Source organism: Schistocerca serialis, chromosome 7 (assembly GCF_023864345.2).
Source record: "Schistocerca serialis cubense isolate TAMUIC-IGC-003099 chromosome 7, iqSchSeri2.2, whole genome shotgun sequence".
In the NCBI taxonomy this organism is placed as follows: domain Eukaryota; kingdom Metazoa; phylum Arthropoda; class Insecta; order Orthoptera; family Acrididae; genus Schistocerca; species Schistocerca serialis.
Window position 1 is genome coordinate 554,878,048 of NC_064644.1, and position 20,612 is coordinate 554,898,659.

The window sequence follows — 20,612 nt, forward strand, 5'->3', positions numbered from 1 at the left end:
ATTCACCAGTGACTGTTGAAAGCATTTATTTTCACAAATGCAGTTTTGGCCTTAATGCCGGTATCAAGTGGTATACTGCAACTGTGAAAATAAATGCTGTATAAAGTCAATGGTGAATATGATTTCTTCTAGAAACTTCTACATGACCCTGAACCACATCACGAGAAGTTAATCAAAATGAAAATGGGCATGGAAAATTTGTGCACTTCTTTTTCCCAAAATTCTGCAATGGTTTAATTGAGAGCAGATGGTGTGTAAACACCTCAACTAAATTTCATCTACCACATGAAGTAACAGCTGTTGTATGCTTCATTGCTCCTCAAACTGAAGCACATATTTCGATCCAAGTCAGTGGCATGTAACTATGGCAAAATACCTCACGAATGTCTGTGTTGTGTCATTTGTGCTGCTCTATAGGTTTCTATTTTACTTTACAGCAGTAACTGTGCACCTCTGTCTCTCCCTACAACCCTTCAAACAGTGCTCCATACAGTTGTGCTGTTAAAGAAACCATTCAAAACCCTGAACAACAGAAAATCCAGGAAGGAAGGAGTAATAACAATATGTATTAGGATAGATTGATACTCACCAGCAGAGAAGACTGAGGCCCGAGTCAGACCTTAGTGCCTGAAGAAGACAGCAGCCATGCTGTGCAAGTTGTACTTGTCTGTTTTTCTAAACCTAATGAAGAATTATGTCTGATATCTTAGTGTCATAATTCATATCATTCATGAAGATGGGAACTTGGTCTTGCTCTCATGAATCGACAACATTATGGCCCAACTGCCAAAGAAACTGCACAGTTTTCTGTAGCCATTTTACCAGTGGCACTCTGTCTTCATAGTTGACCTTACGACTGTGGACTGGATACTTCATTACTGGAGAAATCGTCAACCTGGATGGACAGTTAATGAATTGAACCACATTCCTCCTATTTATGAGTCTGGTGCCTTAACCACTCCATCATCTCTTGCAGCTGTAGGTATAGGAAACATGCAGCAGCCTCAGCAGTTAGGGAGCCTAAGTCAGTTGCAAATTCTAACAGAAGGTAGTTCACAAAGAAGAGGTGTAGTCTACCAGTTGCAGTAAGTTTTGGGGAGTGAGTAAAAGTCACTAGCATTATGAAGCCTAGTGCATGGTTAACATAAGGGAGCTATGTGGGAATTTTATGAAAGAGGATCAGATGGTGATTGCGGTTAGAGCTGGGAACAGTCTTGATAGGGACCGGGAGTATGATGAAGGTGGTGACCTGGAAAAGTTAGCTACTCAAACTGGTGGCACTAATGTGCACTTCATGCAACTGTTTCAGCGTTGTGATTGGCCTCATCTTAATGCAGATGTTATGCCATTAACATGGGGCTGAAGAAGGCACTGATGGCGGAGGGCATGGCTCACATTGCAGTGGTGCCAGCTGAGTCTATCAAAAGATCGAGTTCACTAGGCACGGCCTGCACCTCAATAGATATGGGAAGGGGAGGCCGGCAGTGTAGTGGGTGGTTGTGGGATTACTCATCGAAAAATTCCTGTAGTTGTTTGTGTTAAGAGCTGCACCTTTTTCAGACTGAAGTCAGTTGATAGGTATCCCTGCTTAAAGGAAGTCCCTTTAACAAAGGGACCACCTTCAAAGGAGATCAGGTATCCAAGTAGTGAAAGAATTAGCATATTTCACCAAAATATAAGATGTATTAGAGATAAAGTTAGTGAACTGTTTATAGATGTTGATTCTGACATTATTAGTATATTGGAACACAAATAATTTAAAAATTCAGAGGCTTCCTTTACCAGGATACAGATTAGCTGGCTGCTTTTCAAGGAGTTCTTTGCAGAGTATAAACAGTATTCCATTTGAGTCCGTAGATGTATCACAACACTGCACTGAACAGGTATTTCAATATTGTGCAAGGGCAGTTTAATTTAGTGAAACTAAACTTCTAATCATTGTTATTTATAGGTCCCCCAACAGCGACTTCACAGCATTTCCGTTCAAGCTAGAGTGGGTTCTTGGTTCATTTTATAGGAAGTACCAAAAATTAGTTACATGTGGTGACTTCAATATTAATATTGTATTTGATTGTGCAAGAAAAAGGTTGTTGGAAGAACACCTAAATTCATATGAACTGATGCAGATTGCGTTTTTTTTTTTCCTACCAGGGTGCAGAGGAAAAGCAGCACAACCACAGACAATATTGTTATTCATTCTTCATCACTAGATGGGTATTCTGTTAGTAAAAGGATGAATGGCCTTTCAGACCATGATGCACAAATTTTAACGCTGAAAGATTTTTGTACGCAAACAAAATTTATATTTAATTACAAGCTGTGTAGAAAAGCTAATCCAATGGCAATTGAGAGTTTTTTGAGCCTCGTTAAGGAATAAAAATGGCAGGATGTTTTTACTGCTGATAACATAGATGACAAACGTAAGGCTTTCCTTAACAGATTTCTCATGCTCTCTGAAAGTTGCATTCCATTAGAATGTTCTACACAGGGCACTTGCAGTCAACGACACCCTGAATGGCTGGCTAGTGCGATAAGGATATCATGTAGAACAAAGTGGGAATTATATCAAAATGTTACAAGTAGTCACAATAGAGCTGAACATAGCTGGTGATTAAATAAAAACTTTGTTTCTACAGGAAATCATATAACACTCTTGGAAAATCCCTTTCAGAGACTGATGTCTGCAATACTCCTCTGTGATACTGACAAAGGGGAGATTGAGTCAATAATTAAATCACTGAAAACTAGGGAATCTCAAGGATATGATGGAGTAAGTAGCAGAATATTTAAGTACTGTGCTGCACATGTTAGCCCTGTACTTAGACATATTTGTAATTTTCCCTTTAAAAATGGTCAGTTTCCTGAACGATTAAAGTACTCAGTAGTAAAGTCACTTTATAAAACGGGAAGAAAGGGATAATGTAGACAATTCTAGACCTATTACTATGCCATCAGGTTTGCTAAACTTATTGAAAAGGCTGTGTGTGTAAGGATAAGTGATCATTTTATTTCATATAATTTGCTATCAAATATACAGTTCTTTTTTAGAAGTGGTTTAACAAATGAAATGCTATATTCTCTTTTCTCTGTGAGGTACTGGATGGACTAAACAAAAGGTTTCGAACACTAGCCATCTTTTTTGATTTAACTAAGGCATTTGATTGTGTTGATCACAAAATATTGCTCCAAAAGTTGGACCATTATGGAATATGGGGAGTAGCTCCCAACTGGTTCATAATATACAGCAGTGTTAAAAACGGTTGTGATGTGGGGTCTGAGTGGGGCACGGTTAAATGGGAGGTGCCCCAGGGATCAGTGCTGGGGCCACTCCTGTTCCTTACAAGCCATCTACCATTACAGGTGATTCTAAAATAGTTCTGTTTGCTGATGACACTTGCTCGGTAGTAATCTTCTGTGCAACATTGGCACTGTTTCAAATAGTGCTGTTCAAGACATAAGTTCATGGCTTGTAGAAAATAAACTAATGCTAAATTGCAGTAAGACTTAGTTTTTACAGTTCCTAACATATAATTCAACAAAACCCAACATTTTTATTTCACAGAATAGGCATATGATTAGTGGAATAGAACAGTTCAAATTTCTGGGTGTTCAGATAGATAGTAAACTGTTGTGGAAAGCCCACATTCAGGATCTTGTTCAAAGACTTAAATGCTGCCATTTTTACTATTCGAACTGAATCTGAAGTAAGTGATAGTTCAATACAAAAATCAGCCTACTTTGCTTATTTTCATTCACTTATGACGTATGGTCCCCCCCCCCCCCTCCCCCGCCCCCTCATGAACCACGGACCTTGCTGTTGGTGGCGAGGCTTACGTACCTCAGCGATACAGATAGCTGTATCGTACGTGCAACCACAATGGAGGGGTATCTGCTGACAGGCTAGACAAATGTGTGGTTCCTGAAGAGGGCAGCAGCCTTTTCAGTAGTTGCAGTGGCAACAGTCTGGATGTTTTGCTGATCTAGCCTTGTAACATCAACCAAAACGGCCTTGCTATGCTAGTACTGCGAACAGCTGAGATCAAGGGGAAACTACAGCTGTAATTTTTCCCAAGGACATGCAGCTTTACTGTATGGTCCTCCTTTTACAGTTCCTAACATATAATTCAACAAAACCCAACATTTTAATTTCACAGAATAGGCATCCTCTTGGGTTAAATATTGTGGAGGTAAAACAGTCCCCCATTCAGATCTCCAGGTGGGGACTACTCAGGAAGATGTTATCAGGAGAAACAAAACTGGCGTTCTATGGATTGGGGTGTGGAATGTCAGATCCCTTAATTGGGCAGGTAGGGTAGAAAATTTAAAAAGGGAAATGAATGGGTTAAAGTTAGATATAGTGGGAATTAGTGAAGTTCGGTGGCAGGAGGAACAAGACTTCTCGTCAGGTGAATACAGGATTATAAATACAAAGTCAAATAACGGTAATGCAGGAGTAGGTTTAATAAGGAATAAAAAAATAGGAACAGAGATAAGCTACTATGAACAGCATAGTGAACTCATTATTGTAACCAAGCTAGACACACAAACCCACACCTGCCACAGTAGTACAAGTTTATATGCCAACTAGCTCCGCAGATGAAGAGATTGAAGAAATGTAGGATGCAATAAAAGAAATTATTTAGATAGTAAGGGGACACAAAAATTTAGTAATCATGGAGGACTGGAATTTGATAGTAGGAAAAGGAAGAGAAGGAAAAGTTTTAGTAAGTGAATACAGACTGGGGATAAGGAAAGGAAGAGGAAGCCACCTAGTAGAATTTTGCACAGAGCATAACTCAATCATAGCTAACACTTGATTTAAGAATCATGAAAGTAGGTTATGTATGTGGAAGAGGCCTGGAGACATGGGAAGTTTTCAGATAGATTATATAATGATAAGACAGAGATTTAGCAATCAGGTTTTAAATTGTAAGACACTTTCAGGGGCAAATGTAGACTCTGACCACAATTTATTGGCTATGAACTGTAAATTAAATCTGAAGAAACTGCAAAAAGGTAGGAATTTAAGGACATGGGACCTGGATAAAGAGAAAGAACCAGAGGTTGTAGAGTATTTCGGAGAGAGCATTAGGGAATGGCTGACAAGAACAGGGGAAAGATATACAAAAGGGGAAGAATGGGTAGTTTTGAGAGATGAAATAGTGAAGGCAGCAGAGGATCAAGTAGATAAAAGGACGGAGGCTAGTAAAAATCCTTGGCTAACAGAAGAGATATTGTATTTAATTGATGAAAGGAGAAAATATAAAAACGCAGTAAATGAAGCAGGCAAAAGGAATACAAATGTCTCAAAAATGTGATCGCCAAGCAGGGATGGCTAGAGAACAAATATAAGGATAGAGAATCATATCACTGGGGGTAAGATAGATACTGCCTACAGGAAAATTGAAGAGACCTTCGGAGAAAATATAACCACCTGTATGAATATCAAGAGGTCAGATGGAAAACCAATCCAAAGCAAAGAAGGGAAAGCAGAAAGGTTTAAGGAGTATACAGACGGTCTGCACAAGGGTGATCTACTTGAGGGCAAAATTATAGAAATGGAAGAAGATGCAGATGAAGAGGAAATGGGGGATATGAGACAGCGTGAAGAATTTGACAGAGCACTGAAAGACCTAAGTCGAAACAAGAACCCAGGAGTAGACAACATTCCATTAGAACTACTGATAGCCTTGGGGAGAACCAGCCATGACAAAACTCTTCCATCTGGTGAACAAGATGTATGAGACAAGTGAAATACCTTCAGACTTCAATATAATACTTCAAATCCCATAGAAAGCAAGTGCTGACAGGTGTGAAAATTACCGAACTATCAGTTTAATAATTCATGGTTGCAAAAAACTAACACAAATTCTCTACAAACGAATGGAAAAACTAGTAGGAGCTAACATCAGGGAAGATCAGCTTGGATTCCAGAGAAATGTTGGAACGCATGAGGCAATACTGACCCTACGACTTATCTTAGAAGATAGGTTAAGGAAAGCAAGCCTACATTTATAGAATTTGTAGACTTAGAGAAAGCTTTTGGCAATGTTAACTGGAGTAGTCTCTTTCAAACTCTAAAGGTGGCAGGTGTAAAACACAGGGAACGAAGGACTATTTACAACTTGTACAGAAACCAGATGGCAGTTATGGGAGTCGAGGGGCATGAAAGGGAAGCAGAGGTTGAGAAGGGAGTGAGACAGGGTTTTAGCCTATCCCCGATGTTATTCAATCTGTATATTAAGCAAGCAGTAAAGGACACAAAGGAAAAATTTGAAGTAGGAATTAAAATCCATGGAGAAGAAGAAGAAAGAAGAAAAAGCTTTGCCTTGATAAGAGGATATAATATGGACAACAACAAAGGAAAAATTTGAAGTAGGAATTAAAATCCATGGAGAAGAAGAAGAAAGAAGAAAGAAGAAAAAGCTTTGCCTTGATAAGAGGATATAATATGGACAACAACAAAAGCAAAATGACGATAATGGAATGTAGTCAAATTAAATCAGGTGATTCTGAGGGAATTACATTAGGAAATGTGACACTTAAAATAGTAGATGAGTTTTGCTATTTGGGGAACAAAATAACTGTCCGAAGTAGAGAGGATATAAAATGTAGATCGGCTATGGCAAGGAAGTGTTCCTAAAGAAGAGACATTTGTTAGCATCAAGTACAGATTTAAGTGTTCGGAAGTCTTTTCTGAAAGTATTTGTATGGAGTGTAGCCATATATGGAAGTGAAACACAGATGATAAACAGTGTAGACAAGAAGAGAATAGAAGCTTTCAAAATGTGGGGCTACAGGAGTATGCTGAAGATTAGATGGATAGACCACATAACTAATGAGGAGGTATTGAATACAACTGGGGAGAAGAGGAATTTGTGGCACAACTTGACTAGAAGACATGTTCTGAGGCATCAACGGATCACCAATTTAGTATTGGACGGAAGCGTAGAGGGAGACCAAGAAATAAATACACTAAGCAGATTCAGAAGGATATAAGTTGTAGCAGTTATTCAAAGATGAAGAGGCTTGCACACAATAGAGTAACATGGAGAGCTGCATCAAACTAGCCTCTGGACTGAAGACGGCGACGACGACAACAACAACAACAAACAACAACAACATGATGTATGGTATTAAAATTTGGGGCAACTCTTACCATTCTCAAAGGATATTTTTGGCTCAGAAATAGGAGGTTCGGGAAATAAGTGGTGCAACTTCGTGAACCTCTTGTTGACCCCTATTCATTAGTCTGGGTATTCTGTCATTGGTCGCTCAATGTATATATTCTATACTCGTTTCTTGTTAACAATATCAGCTTATTCCCAAGAATTAACAACTTTCACTCAATTAATACTAAGCAGAAATCCAATCTACATTTGGATCGCACTTCCCTGACTCTTGCACAGAAAGATGTGCAGTATATTGCTGCATCCATTTTCAATAAACTACCACAAGAATTCAAAAATCTTAGCAGTAATCCACACGGTTTCAAATCGAAACTGAAGAGTTTCCTCATGAGTCACTCCTTCCGTTCTGTCGAGGATTTTCTTGAAAAATTAAGCTGATTCTTGTGTGGTATTGTTGATTGTGTTTACATAAACTTATGACTTGTCTCTTTTTTGGGTTCATAAACATTTTATTTTATCTGTTATTACTTTTATGTTGTAGTTTCATATACTGACATATTCCATGACCTTGGATATTTGCTCCTCAATTTGGTACTATGGAACCTGATGTGTAAAAAAATATATATTAAATAAATAAATAAAATAAAAATCTCACTTGGTCTCCCCTAGTTTGTCCTTTCTGTGGAGGATGTTATCCATTAGCAAAGGGGCATCAAAAACTATAAATGTCTCTCCTGAGGAACTGTACATCAGGGTCTTCTCCATTTATTAGTTTCAGGAGATACACATGCAACCTGAAATCAGTCATCTTCCTCTACAGCATGAATCTCGAGTAGAACGTTTTCATCTGATACATGAAGACAAGGCCCAGAATGCATAATCTGATGGCTTCGAGAAAATTTTCTTGATTGTTAATGTCACTGATGCCATGTTTTACTTTTCTACGGCGATATTACTGATACTGCATTAATAGTAATAATTTATGTATTTCTTATCATATGCCCATTGGTACAATTGTGCACATACATCGATGAGCCAAAACATTATAATAGCATGTTGTTCCACTTTTCAAACACAGCACACACAGATTCTGCTTGGCACGGGTTCTACAAGTCCTTGATAGGAGTCCAGAAGTATATAGTACCACATGTATATGCACAGGTCAAGCAATTCCTGCAAATCACGGGATGGTGATTTACGGGCACACAGGTGGCACCCCAACACGTGTTCCAATGGGTACATATTAGGTACATTTGCTGGCCAAGACATCAATGTGAGTTCACTATAATGCCCTTCAAACCACTGTAGCATGATTCTGACCTTGCAACATAGACAGTTACCCTGCTGAAAGATGTCATCACCGTAGGGGGAGACTTCAAGCATGAAGCAATGCAGGTGGTCTGCAATAATTATGTTCACATAGCTCACTGCTGTCATGATGCCTTTGATTACAACAACAGATCCCATAGGAGACCAACTCAGTGTGCCCCACAGCACAATTCTGCCCTCACCGGTTTACATTTGTGATGCGGTGCATGTTCCATGCAGTCATTCACCTGTATGTCGGCGTGTAAGCATCCAACAATCAATCTGGTGTGACATGAAATGCGGTCCATTCGACACATGTTTCTATTGATCCACAGTGAAAACTCAGCAATGCTGTGCCCACTGCAATCACAATTGCAGACGTCGTTGAGTCAACACAGGAACATGTATGGGTCCTGTGATGTGGAGCTCCATGTTCAACAATGGCCTGTGAAAAGTGTGCTTCGAAACACTTGTGCCAGCACCAGCATTGTACTCTGTCACCAGATCTGCCACAGAGTACTGTCCATGTTGGATTACACAATGGGGGATAATCCTACCTCTATGTTTTGTGATGAGACGTGATCATCCAGTACCATAAGGCCTACTCGCTATTTCACCATTCTTCAACCACTTTCCATAGGTGCTCACAACAGATAGTATGTCAGCAGGTGATCAGCTTCGCTGTTTCAGAAATTCTCGTTTCCAGCCGCAATGCCACAACAATGTGCCCTTTGTCAAAACTGCCTATATCGGTGGATTTCTGCATCTGGGCCGCCTATATCTTCACTATAATGACTGCTCATTCATCTCTTTTCCGCTTTCATTCTTTCCATATTGCGACACATGCTCCCAACACCACCAGGAGACATTCAACCTCGCAGTGTGCAGTGGTCATATTGTTTTGGCTCATCAGTGTAGTTGGTTAGTTTGTGTGTTTTGCATAGTTGGAAGTGTATCCTGAATATGAAGGTTCATTGCTGAGCCACATGGCTTACGGACATATGTTTTAAGTGCCCTCTTCATCGCGGTGTAAGAGAAGCTCAGTAACCTTGCCTTATAGGATATTTTGCTCCTTACCAAAGATCAGATATCTCCTGCAAATGGCCTGTTTTGTGAGCTACAGACACACAGGCTAGCAGAAAAATCGATGTTTACTTCACAGTCAGATGAAATGCATCTGCCACACTTCACTTTCCTATTCTTGTGCACCTCTTGGGTGTCTAAGCACATTAGATCCTACTTTTCTATAATTTAATGCTGTGTATTGCACAATAATTAAAAAAATATACCTCAACTGATTTTACTTTTAACAGCTTTCCTACTTGGGATTTCATACTGTCTCAGCCAGAGTACCCTAGTTTTTCATGGATTTATAAATATTACAGGTTTTTAAATGATTTGCCAAATTCTTGTTGATATTCTACTGTGAAAAATAGAAAAAAGAACTCAATTACAGAAATAACAAACCTGCTTTCTTTCTTTCCTCACTTTTCTTCAAAAACTCCTTGGCATAATCAATAGGTATTGCAAATGAAATACCAGCTGTGACTTTCATGGAATTAATGCCGATAACTTCTCCATCCAAGTTAACCAGTGGGCCTCCAGAATTCCCAAACTAAAACATATTTTTCAAATCATTACACTTGCAATAATTATAAGAAAAGCAACGAAAAACAAGCATATATCAAGCTAGGTATCGTCAAATTATTCACTACGAAAAGAATACTAAAGAAAATTAAAATGCTTCAAAATTTATGTAACATGTTTGTAGCAATATATTACAATAATGACAATAATGAACTCTAAGAACACCTTACACTTCAGAGAATTTCTTAGGACTAGTATGCACATCTTTTTTAATTTATGCTTTTGTTGATACATGGGTCTTTGTTTTCATGCATCCTAATGTAACTATCCAGTTGATCATCCATACTGTTGTAATTTTTCACATGTTAGTAAATCATGCCAGTTCGTAATGTACCTTCTTCATTACAAACTACACATTTGAGCAATGGATACACGCCAATCTGATGCAAATGTTCAGCAATGCAACTATGGCCTATAATTAGTGATAGTGTTGCCACTGTTATGTCCCATGGTGTGCACGATCACCTGCAACAAGTACTATCAGGTGGGGCCTCATATCATGGTGGCTGTTGACGTTAGTGTACCCTGAAACTAGGTGGCTGGTGAAAGTAGGTGCTATCTTTATAAACTGGTTCAGTGTCAAAGCAAGGGAAGTACTATTGCTTCTAATCAAGCTAGAATAAGATACATTGAAGATAAGCAGTTCATCAGTTGCTCTTTTTAGTGTAAAATTACAACGAAGCAGTTTCTAAAGATATAATATTATGAAAAGTTGCTACTCACCTACAGCAGAGATGCTGAGTCGCAGATAGGCACAACAAAAAGACTGTCACAAAGCTTTTTGGCCAGTAACGTCTTTGTCAACAACAGACAAAACACACACACACACACACACACACACACACACACACACACAACTGCAGTCTCGAGCAACTGAAACCACACTGCGAACAGCAGCACCAGTTCAAGATGGGAGTGGCCACTGTTGTGGGTGGGGGTAAGGAGGAGGCTGGGTTGGGGAAGGGGAGGGACAGTGTGGTAGGGGTGGGGGACAGTGAACTGCTGCAGGTTAGTGGAGGGCAGGGGAGATTGGTTTGTTAGTTGGTTTAAAGAGGGGGGAGGGACCAAACTGTGAGGTCATTGGTCCCTTGTTCCCGGTAAAATAATTACACAAGGGAAAGAAGAAAAGAAAGGAGACATACAGCACAATAATAGGAGAATGGAAGAACCAGAAGAACGAGAATAACGGCAGGAGGACAACCAACACTACTATCGACAGAACAGGAAAAGAAAACTACAGAGAGAAGCAAGAAACAGGTAGAAGGGATAAAAACAAGAGAGCAGATGACCGTGGCTGGCTGACCATGACAATAAAAAGGAAAAGCCACCCACTCTGTGACACATTAAAACATCCAGCCTAAAAGCATTAGAGTGGTGTAATGGATCTGGGAGATGTGTTATTTTCTACTGAATTTGTCAATACCAATCTAATGAGGGAGGTTGTTAATTTTTTCTTATATTTTAGTCAGAATATATTTTTGGGAATTGTAATTTGCCTTATTTTATGCCAATTTCCTTATATGTTTGAGAGTGACAGCATATTGATTAATATTAGCAGATGTGACAAAGAATATCAAAGAGACTGGTTGCAAGTGGAAGCTTGTGTGTTGTGTGAAATGTCTTTGACACTGGAGTCGTCTTTGACCGTAGTCAGTCGGCAGTGAACTCTCGGTGTGTGTGTGTGTGTGTGTGTGTGTGTGTGTGTGTGTGTGACGGTGGAACAATGTGCAGGTCGCCGTTATAATAGTTTGCAAGTGAACAGAAAAAATGAATTATGTTACTACTTTTTACATAAACATCAAGAAGGGTCCACATTCAAAGAAATGGTATTTGAAACACCAAAAATGAGGCAAATGCATTGAACCAGGTCATTTCTGCAGCCGATGAAACAGCATTGTGGAATCATACTTTCACTAGACGACTGAAGCCAACACAGAAAAGTCAAATATCATCTTATAAACATTTCACGGAAAAGTGAGTACTGTCACGAAATATGCTAAATTCAAGTATATAAAAAATAGTGAGCATATTTCAGTGGGGAACACAAATGGACAAAGGAGATGCGTGAAAACTTATATAGAATGATAATCCACCATCACCTATAAAATGTAAAACTAAGTTAGCCGATGAGGTGTTGTCAGCTAAAACTAAGTGGTAACGAGTCCAGTAACTGAAGACTCCGTCGCAGGGCAGCCAAAGAAATACAGCTCACCAAGATATGGGACACTGTCAGCCGGGTGCCGCACCAACACGAAGGTGGGTCAGCACGGCGCAGGAGGTAACCATGTGTCACCCAAGTGTGGCCAATACCACGCCCACAGAGAACCACAGAGTCCCTGCGAGAGTCCCACGTGGAGGTCTTCCACACATTCGTAGTCTCCTTAATGGCACGCAGTTTGTTGTGCGTACAGAGACTATGCCATTCTGTCTCCCAAAGCTGCAAAACCTTGCAGCCTAGTACTGAACGCTGGTAAGTTGCGGAGAACTGATCTCCATAAGCAGCATCCGCATAGCCTGTTTGGCCAGCCTGTCAGCAAGTTCGTAGCCTGGGATTCCAATGTGACCTGGGGTCAACACAAAACACCACTGAACAACTGGACCATTCCAGGGCACAGAGGGACTCCTGGATGGCCGATACCAAAGGATGAGTAGCACTGGTCGATAGCTTGTAGGCTGCTCAAGGAGTCAGTACACAGAAGAAACGACTTCCCAGGGCATGAACAGATGTGCTCAAGAGCATGAGATATAGCCACCACCTCGACAGTGAACACACTGCAGCCATCAGGCAAGGTGTGCAGTTCAATATGTCCTCCATGGACACACGCAAAGCCGATGTGATCATCAGCCATTGAGACGTCCGTGTAAACCACTTCATGGCCTCGGTACATGACAAGCGGAGAGCCGCGGGGTTAACTGAGTCCTTAGGGCCATGTGAGAGATCCAGGCGAAGCCGTCACCTAAGTGTACGTGAATTGACCTCACGTATAGGTGGTAAAGGCAAGGACTCCAGTTCGGAAAGGAGGGACTGGACACGAACTGCAATTGGAAGCCATGACCTGGACCGCAGATGCGGAAGATGAACCACCGTGGGTGGGAAAAGGAGACAGTAATTCGGATGCACAAGAGAACTATGAACGTGTGCTACGTAACTGGCCAGCACTTGTGCATGCCTAACCTGCAATTTGAGGGACTCCGGCCTCCACTAGGACACAGGTCACCGGACTCGTCCTAAAAGCTCCTGTCGCTAAGAGAATGCCACAGTGGTGCACGGGGTTGAGTAAACGCAACGCTGAGGGTGCCGCCGAACCATAAAGTCAAGGCGGGACTGAAAAAGGGCTCTGTAGAGCCGCAGCGGCATAGAGCGATCTGCACCCCAGTTGGTGTTGCTCAGGCAGCAGAGGGCATTGAGCTGCTGCCAGCACTTCCGCTTAAACTGATAAGGTGAGCAAGCCAAGTCAATCGGGTGTTGAAAACAAGTCCTAAGAATCGATATGATTGGATCATCAGTAAGCTAAAGTTCTGGTTCCAGATGAACGGTACGATGCTGACAGAAGTGCATAACAAATGACTTTGCGGCCGAAAACTGGAAACTGTCGGCTAGAGCCCATGACTGCGCATTGTGGATGCCTCCCTGTAGGTGCCACTCAGCAATACCAGTACTGGTGGAGCAGTATGAAATGTGGAAGTCGTCTGCATACACAGAAGGTGAGACGGACAGCCCTACAGCTGCTGCTAGACCATTAATGGTCACTAAAAATAGAGATACACTCAATACAGAGCCGTGTGGGACTCCATTCTCCTGGATATGGCGGGAAATATGGGAGGTACCTACTTGGACACGGAAAGTTCATGCAACAGCAAATTTTGGATAAAAATCGGGAGTGGGTCTCGGGTACCCCACTCATATAATGTGACTAGGATATGATGTCGCCAGGTCATGTCATACACTTTGCGTAAATCAAAGAAGGTGGCAACCAGGATTTGGTGTCTGGAAAAGGCTGTTCCGATGGTAGACTCGAGGGACACAAGATTATCAGTGATAGAGCGACCCTGGAGGAAGCCGCCCTGACACGGAGCCAGTAGACCACCTGGTCCAGGACCCAACCCAACCGCCGACACACCATACATTCCAGCAGCTTACAAAGAATGTTGGTGAGGCTGATGGGTTGATAGCTGTCCACATCAAGCGGGTTTTTACCGGGTTTGAGCACTGAAATGATGGTGCTTTTCCGCGATTGTGATGGGAAGATGCCATCGCACCAGATCCAGTTGAAGATGTTGAGATGTTGCTTGTAATCAGATGAGAGATGTTTAATCATCTGACTGTTTTATTTTTTTTTTTTTTTTTTTTGTTTGTGGTTTTAGGGCGCAAAACTTCTATGGTCATTAGCGCCCAGCCCGTGACGTAGAAAACCGGAAAAAAACGAAATTTAAAATCAGCAGCAATGGAAACAAAGTCAGAAAATCTGAGAAACTAAAGGCAGAAGGAATGCTTAAAAGTCCACTATAGAAAGGGGTTGGTTGTCCCCAAAAAAAAAACTTCAAATGACTGACGTCATTTCACTGTCACTAATAAACTGTAGAACGCGGTCAGCTGAGCGCGTGTCATCTGCTAAAATCGACGATAGATCAGGCGAGAGCTGTAGACGGGAGCGTAACGGATTAAAATAGGGGCATTCAATTAAAAGGTGTCTGACCGTCCACAGCTGAGAGCAGTGGGGACAGAGTGGGGGAGGATCACCGCTTAAAAGATGTCGATGACTAAAAAGACAGTGCCCTATCCGGAGTCGAGCTAAAATTACCTCCTCCCGACGACGCGTTCGGGAGGAAGAGGTCCAAGCGCAAGGAAGGGCTTTCACTTCCCGCAATTTATTGTGGGGAAGTGTTGACCAATGCGCATGCCATAAATGACTAACTTGGCAACATAAACCGCTCCGTAGATCGGTAAACGGAAGAGACTGAATAGCTGGCCGAGGAAGAGAGACTGCAGCCTTGGCCGCTATATCGGCCGCCTCATTTCCACAGATACCAGCGTGTCCCGGGAGCCAGAGGAACGCCACTGAGACGCCCCCCAGGTGGAGCAAGCGCAGACAGTCCTGAATCCGGTGGACCAGAGGGTGCACAGGGTAAAGAGCTTGGAGACTTAGGAGAGAGCTGAGAGAATCTGAGCAGATTACGTACTGTATCCGCTGATGGCGGCGGATGTAGTGGACAGCCTGGAGAATAGCGTAAAGCTCCGCAGTATAAACCGAACACTGGTCGGGAAGCCGAAAGTGATTTGGGGTGTTGCCAACAATATACGCACTCCCTACACCTAACGATGTTTTCGAGCCATCGGTGTAAATAAATGTGGCTTCCGTCATTTGTGCACATAGAGCAGCAAATGCCCGACGGTAAACAAGTGTAGGGGTACCATCCTTGGGAAATTGACATAGGTCTCTGAGCAAGTCGATCCGGGGACGGAGCCAAGGCGGTGCTGTACCCCAAGTTGTCAAGAAGGTTTTAGGAAAGTGGAAGGAAAGAGAATGGAGCAGTTGACGGAAGCGGACTCCCGGGGGTAGTAAGGAGGAGGAGCGGCCTGCATACCAGACATCAAAGGAGGCGTCGAAAAAAAGGTTATGGGCTGGATTAGCAGGCATGGAAGACAGATGGCTAGCATAACGACTCAGAAGGACTGCCCGCCGATTGGACAGCGGAGGTTCAGCAGTCTCAGCATAAAGGCTTTCCACAGGGCTGGTGTAAAAAGCTCCAGACACTAAACGTAATCCACGGTGGTGGATAGAGTCGAGACGCCGAAGAATAGACGGCCGAGCAGAGGAGTAGACTATGCTTCCATAATCCAATTTCGAGCGCACTAAGGCGCGATAGAGGCGGAGAAGGACCACTCGGTCCGCTCCCCAAGAGGTACCATTCAGGACACGGAGGGTGTTAAGGGAACGCAGACAGCGAGCCGAAAGATAGGAAACGTGGGAGGACCAGCACAGTTTTCTGTCAAACATAAGACCCAAGAATTTAGCGACGTCGGAAAACGGAAGGTTGACAGGACCTAGATGTAAGGAGGGCGGAAGAAACTCCTTACGTCGCCAAAAATTAACACAAACGGTCTTACTGGGTGAGAAACGGAAGCCGGTTTCGATGCTCCACGAGTGGAGGCGATCGAGACATCCTTGAAGACGTCTTTCAAGAAGGCTGGTCCGTTGAGAGCTGTAGTAGATCGCAAAATCGTCCACAAAGAGGGAGCCCGAGACATCAGGAAGGATACAATCCATAATTGGATTTATGGCGATGGCAAACAGTACAACACTCAGCACGGAGCCCTGGGGTACCCCGTTTTCTTGGGAGAAAGTACGGGAGAGAGTAGTGTTCACCCGCACCCTAAATGTGCGCTCTGCCATAAATTCGCGAAGAAAAAGGGGCAGCCGGCCTCTAAAGCCCCAAGAGAACAGTGTGCGGAGGATGCCTGTCCTCCAACAGGTATCGTACGCTCTCTCCAGATCAAAAAATATTGCTACCGTTTGGCGTTTCCGGAGAAAATTGTTCATGATATAAGTGGAGAGAGCAACAAGATGGTCAGCAGCAGAACGATGCTTTCGGAATCCGCATTGGGCTGGTGTTAAAAGACTGCGGGACTCCAGCCACCAAGCTAAACGGTAATTCACCATACGCTCCATAACCTTACAGACACTACTCGTGAGAGAAATGGGGCGATAGCTAGAGGGGAGATGTTTGTCCTTTCCAGGTTTCGGAACGGGAACGACAATAGCTTCCCGCCATCGCCTGGGAAAGGTACTGTCGGTCCAAATTCGATTATAAAGGCGAAGGAGGTAACGCAGGCTATGGGGTGATAAATGCAGCAACATTTGGACATGGATACCATCCGGTCCTGGGGCGGAGGAGCGAGAAGAAGAGAGTGCATGTTGGAGTTCGCGCATGGAGAAAACAGTATTGTAGCTTTCGCGATTTTGAGAGGAGAAAGCAAGATGTCGCACTTCCGCTGCACGTTTCTTCGGGAGAAACGCTGGCGGGTAATTTGAAGAGCTCGAAATCTCAGCAAAGTGCTGACCCAATGAGTTAGAAATTGCGACGGGGTCCACTAAGGTATCATGCGCGACAGTGAGCCCAGAGACCGGGGAGAAACTAGGCGCGCCTGAGAACCGTCGAAGCCGACTCCAAACTTCCGAGGAGGGAGTGAAGGTGTTAAATGAGCTAATAAAGAATTTCCAGCTTGCCTTCTTGCTATCGCGGATGACGCGACGGCATCGCGCACGGAGCTGCTTATATCGGATACAGTTGGCCAAAGTTGGATGGTGACGGAAAATGCGAAGAGCACGTCGCCGCTCACGTATTGCGTCACGGCATGCCTCGTTCCACCAAGGAACTGGAGGGCGCCGGGGCAATTCGGATGTGCGTGGTATTGAACGTTCCGCAGCTGTGAGAATAACGTCGGTAAAATGTGTGACCTCATCGTCGACGCTGGGAAAGCGACGGTCATCGAATGTCGCTAGAGACGAAAAAAGTGTCCAATCGGCTTGGGCAAACTTCCAGCGTCGCGAGCGCATATATGGCAGTTGAGGCTGCAGTCTAAGAACACATGGAAAGTGGTCACTCGAGTGTGTATCATCAATGGCGAACCATTCGAAGCGCCGAGCTAGCGGAACAGTACCAACCGCAAGGTCCAAATGGGATAAATGTGCCGTGGAGGCAGATAAAAATGTGGGGACCCCAGTGTTGAGGCAGACTAGATCCGCTTGGTGGAAGACGTCTAGCAATAGTGAGCCACGTGGACAAGGATGTGGAGATCCCCAAAGCGGGTGGTGGGCATTGAAGTCCCCAACCAACAAATAGGGGGGTGGAAGCTGATCAAGAAGATGAAGGAGATCAGCTCGTGCCATTGGTGTAGACGATGGAATGTATACCGTACAAAGAGAGAACGTGTACCCAGAAAGGGAAAGACGGACGGCGACAGCTTGGAAGGAAGTGTTTAAGGGGATTGGGTGATAATGGAGAGTATCATGGAGCAGAATCATGAGTCCTCCATGGGCTGGAGTGCCTTCAACAGAGGGGAGGTCATATCGGACAGACTGAAAATGAGGGAGAACAAAGCGGTCATGGGGACGCAGCTTTGTTTCCTGAAGACAGAAGATGACCGGCGAGTGGGATCGTAAGAGGATCGACAATTCCTCCCGATTGGCGCGAATGCCGCGGATATTCCAGTGGATAATGGACATTAGGTGAACAGAAAAGGGAGGAACGTGACCAAGGGTGCTGTCAACTCAACGACTGCTCAGAGCTTGCGACCGACAGGATGGAATGGCATTCAGTCGAAGGCAGAAGATCCTGATCCATAGGTTGGTCAGGAGCAGCTCCTGCCACCAACGATCGGCCAGTTGACCGGCCACCAACAGTGCGCCTCGGCGACACAGAAGATGGCCGAGGGCGATTTCCGCCAGGTGGTGCTGTAGATGGGACACGCCTTGGCGGAGAAGGAGAGGAACTGTGTTTCTTCGTAGCCTTCTTGGAGGTATGTTTAGATGAAGGAGGAGCCGATGGTTGTGAAGTTGTAGTACGTAAAAACTCTTCACGAGAATGCTCTTTTTTTGAAGACTTGGCGTCTGACTTTTGGGCTCGAGATTTAGCAGAACCCGACGAAGGGTGAGCCATAGAGTGGGCAGGCGAAAGAGGTGAGGTTGAACGGGCGATCTTTGCGCTGGCCGATCTGACGATGGTGGTACTAAATGTGAGGTCGCAAGTCTGCGTGGCCGCCTCCTTTGTTGACCGAGGAGAAGCAAGGACAGCGCTGTATTTTCCTTTCTGAGGCACGGTGGGCTGTCGACTGGCGAGTAACTTTCGAGCAGCAAAGGTCGACACCTTTTCCTTCACTCTTATTTCCTGGATCATCTTTTCGTCCTTAAAAACGGGGCAATCTCGAGAGGAAGCAGCGTGGTCACCCAAACAGTTGATGCAGTGAGGGGATGGAGGTGGACAAGCACCCTCATGGGCATCCTTGCCACACGTAACACATTTGGCCGGATTGGAACAGGACTGGCTGGTGTGATTGAACCGCTGACATCGATAGCAACGCGTAGGGTTTGGGACATAAGGGCGAACGGAAATTATCTCATAGCCTGCTTTGATTTTTGATGGGAGTTGAACGTTGTCAAATGTCAAGAAGACAGTGCGGGTCGGAATGATGTTCGAGTCAACCCTTTTCATAACCCGATGAACAGCGGTGACGCCCTGGTCAGACAGGTAGTGCTGAATTTCTTCGTCAGACAATCCATCGAGGGAGCGTGTATAAACGACTCCACGCGAGGAATTTAAGGTACGGTGTGGTTCCACCCGGACAGGGAAGGTGTGGAGCAGAGAAGTACGTAGCAATTTTTGAGCCTGGAGGGCACTGTGTGTTTCTAACAACAGGGTGCCATTCCGTAATCTGGAACAAGACTTTACAGGACCCGCAATTGCGTCGACTCCTTTCTGAATAATGAAAGGGTTGACCGTGGAAAAGTCGTGACCTTCGTCAGACCGAGAAACAACAAGGAACTGTGGTAACGATGGAAGAACCGTCTGTGGCTGAGACTCAGTGAACTTACGTTTGTGAGCAGACATAGTGGAAGGTGAGGAAACCATTGCGGAAGAATCCCCCATGATTACCGGCGTCTCCGATGGCGCGCTCCTCCCTTGTGGGGGCCCTCACCGAGGGCACACCCGCCTTAGGTGATTGTTCACACCTCAGGTCACACCTCCCGACAAACGGACGGAGGGACCAATCGGCACTTTCGGAAGGTATCAGCTCGGGTAATCACCCCTCCCTGGGCCTGGCCGTTACCAGGGGGTACGTACGTGTCCTACCTGTCTACCCGGGGCGGGGAATTACGCGTTACCCCGTCACCGGCTACGCATGGAAGTGCGTGGGTCGGCCTTCAGACACGCACAGGGAGGAAAAAAGAGAAAGGGAAAGGAAAGAAGAGGGGGTCTCAAACGCCGCAGCGGAGAAAAGGGCAAGGAGAAGAGGGAAGGAAAAGAGAAGGACAGAGGAAGGACAGAGGAAGGACGAGGACTTTTAAGTGTAGAAAGCGAGTAAGTTGGAAAAGTTTCGAGCGTCCGTCTCCGGACGTAGGCACAAACCATACTCCCAGAGGGGGAGAAAGGAAGGAAAGAGACAGAGATGAGGGGGGGGGGGCGAAGATGGGGGACGGGGAGGGATGCGGAAAGGGAAGGGAAGGTATGCAGCCCGGAAAAGGAAGGAGGGCCACATTAGCTCGGGGTCCCGTGCTCGCTACGCACGTGTCCACAAAAGAGTTGTGGACCCCCTGGGGGGTCATCTGACTGTGGATCCGATCTGGTGCAGGAGCAGTGTCAGGGCAATGTGCAAGGGTCTATATGGGGCGTTGTAGGATTCACTGTGGTGTGTAGTGAATGAGAGAACTTTCCCTTCCAGCTGTCGTTTGAGAGTGCGAAAGGCTAGGAGGTTATTCTCTGATACAGAGGCTCGAGCACAGGGCTCAGCAAAGTGCTCGGCAATCG

At 44.3% G+C, this 20,612-nt stretch overlaps 1 protein-coding gene across 1 annotated transcript in view; it reads right to left on the reverse strand.

Moving 5' to 3' along the window:
• Positions 1-20,612, reverse strand: part of LOC126412098 (serine protease HTRA2, mitochondrial) — a 58,666-nt gene that overhangs the window by 3,811 nt on the left and 34,243 nt on the right. Inside the window, exon 5 of the mRNA XM_050081516.1 lies at positions 9,906-10,053. Within this exon, the coding sequence (XP_049937473.1) occupies positions 9,906-10,053 (148 nt within the window). The remainder of the gene's footprint in view (positions 1-9,905; positions 10,054-20,612) is intronic.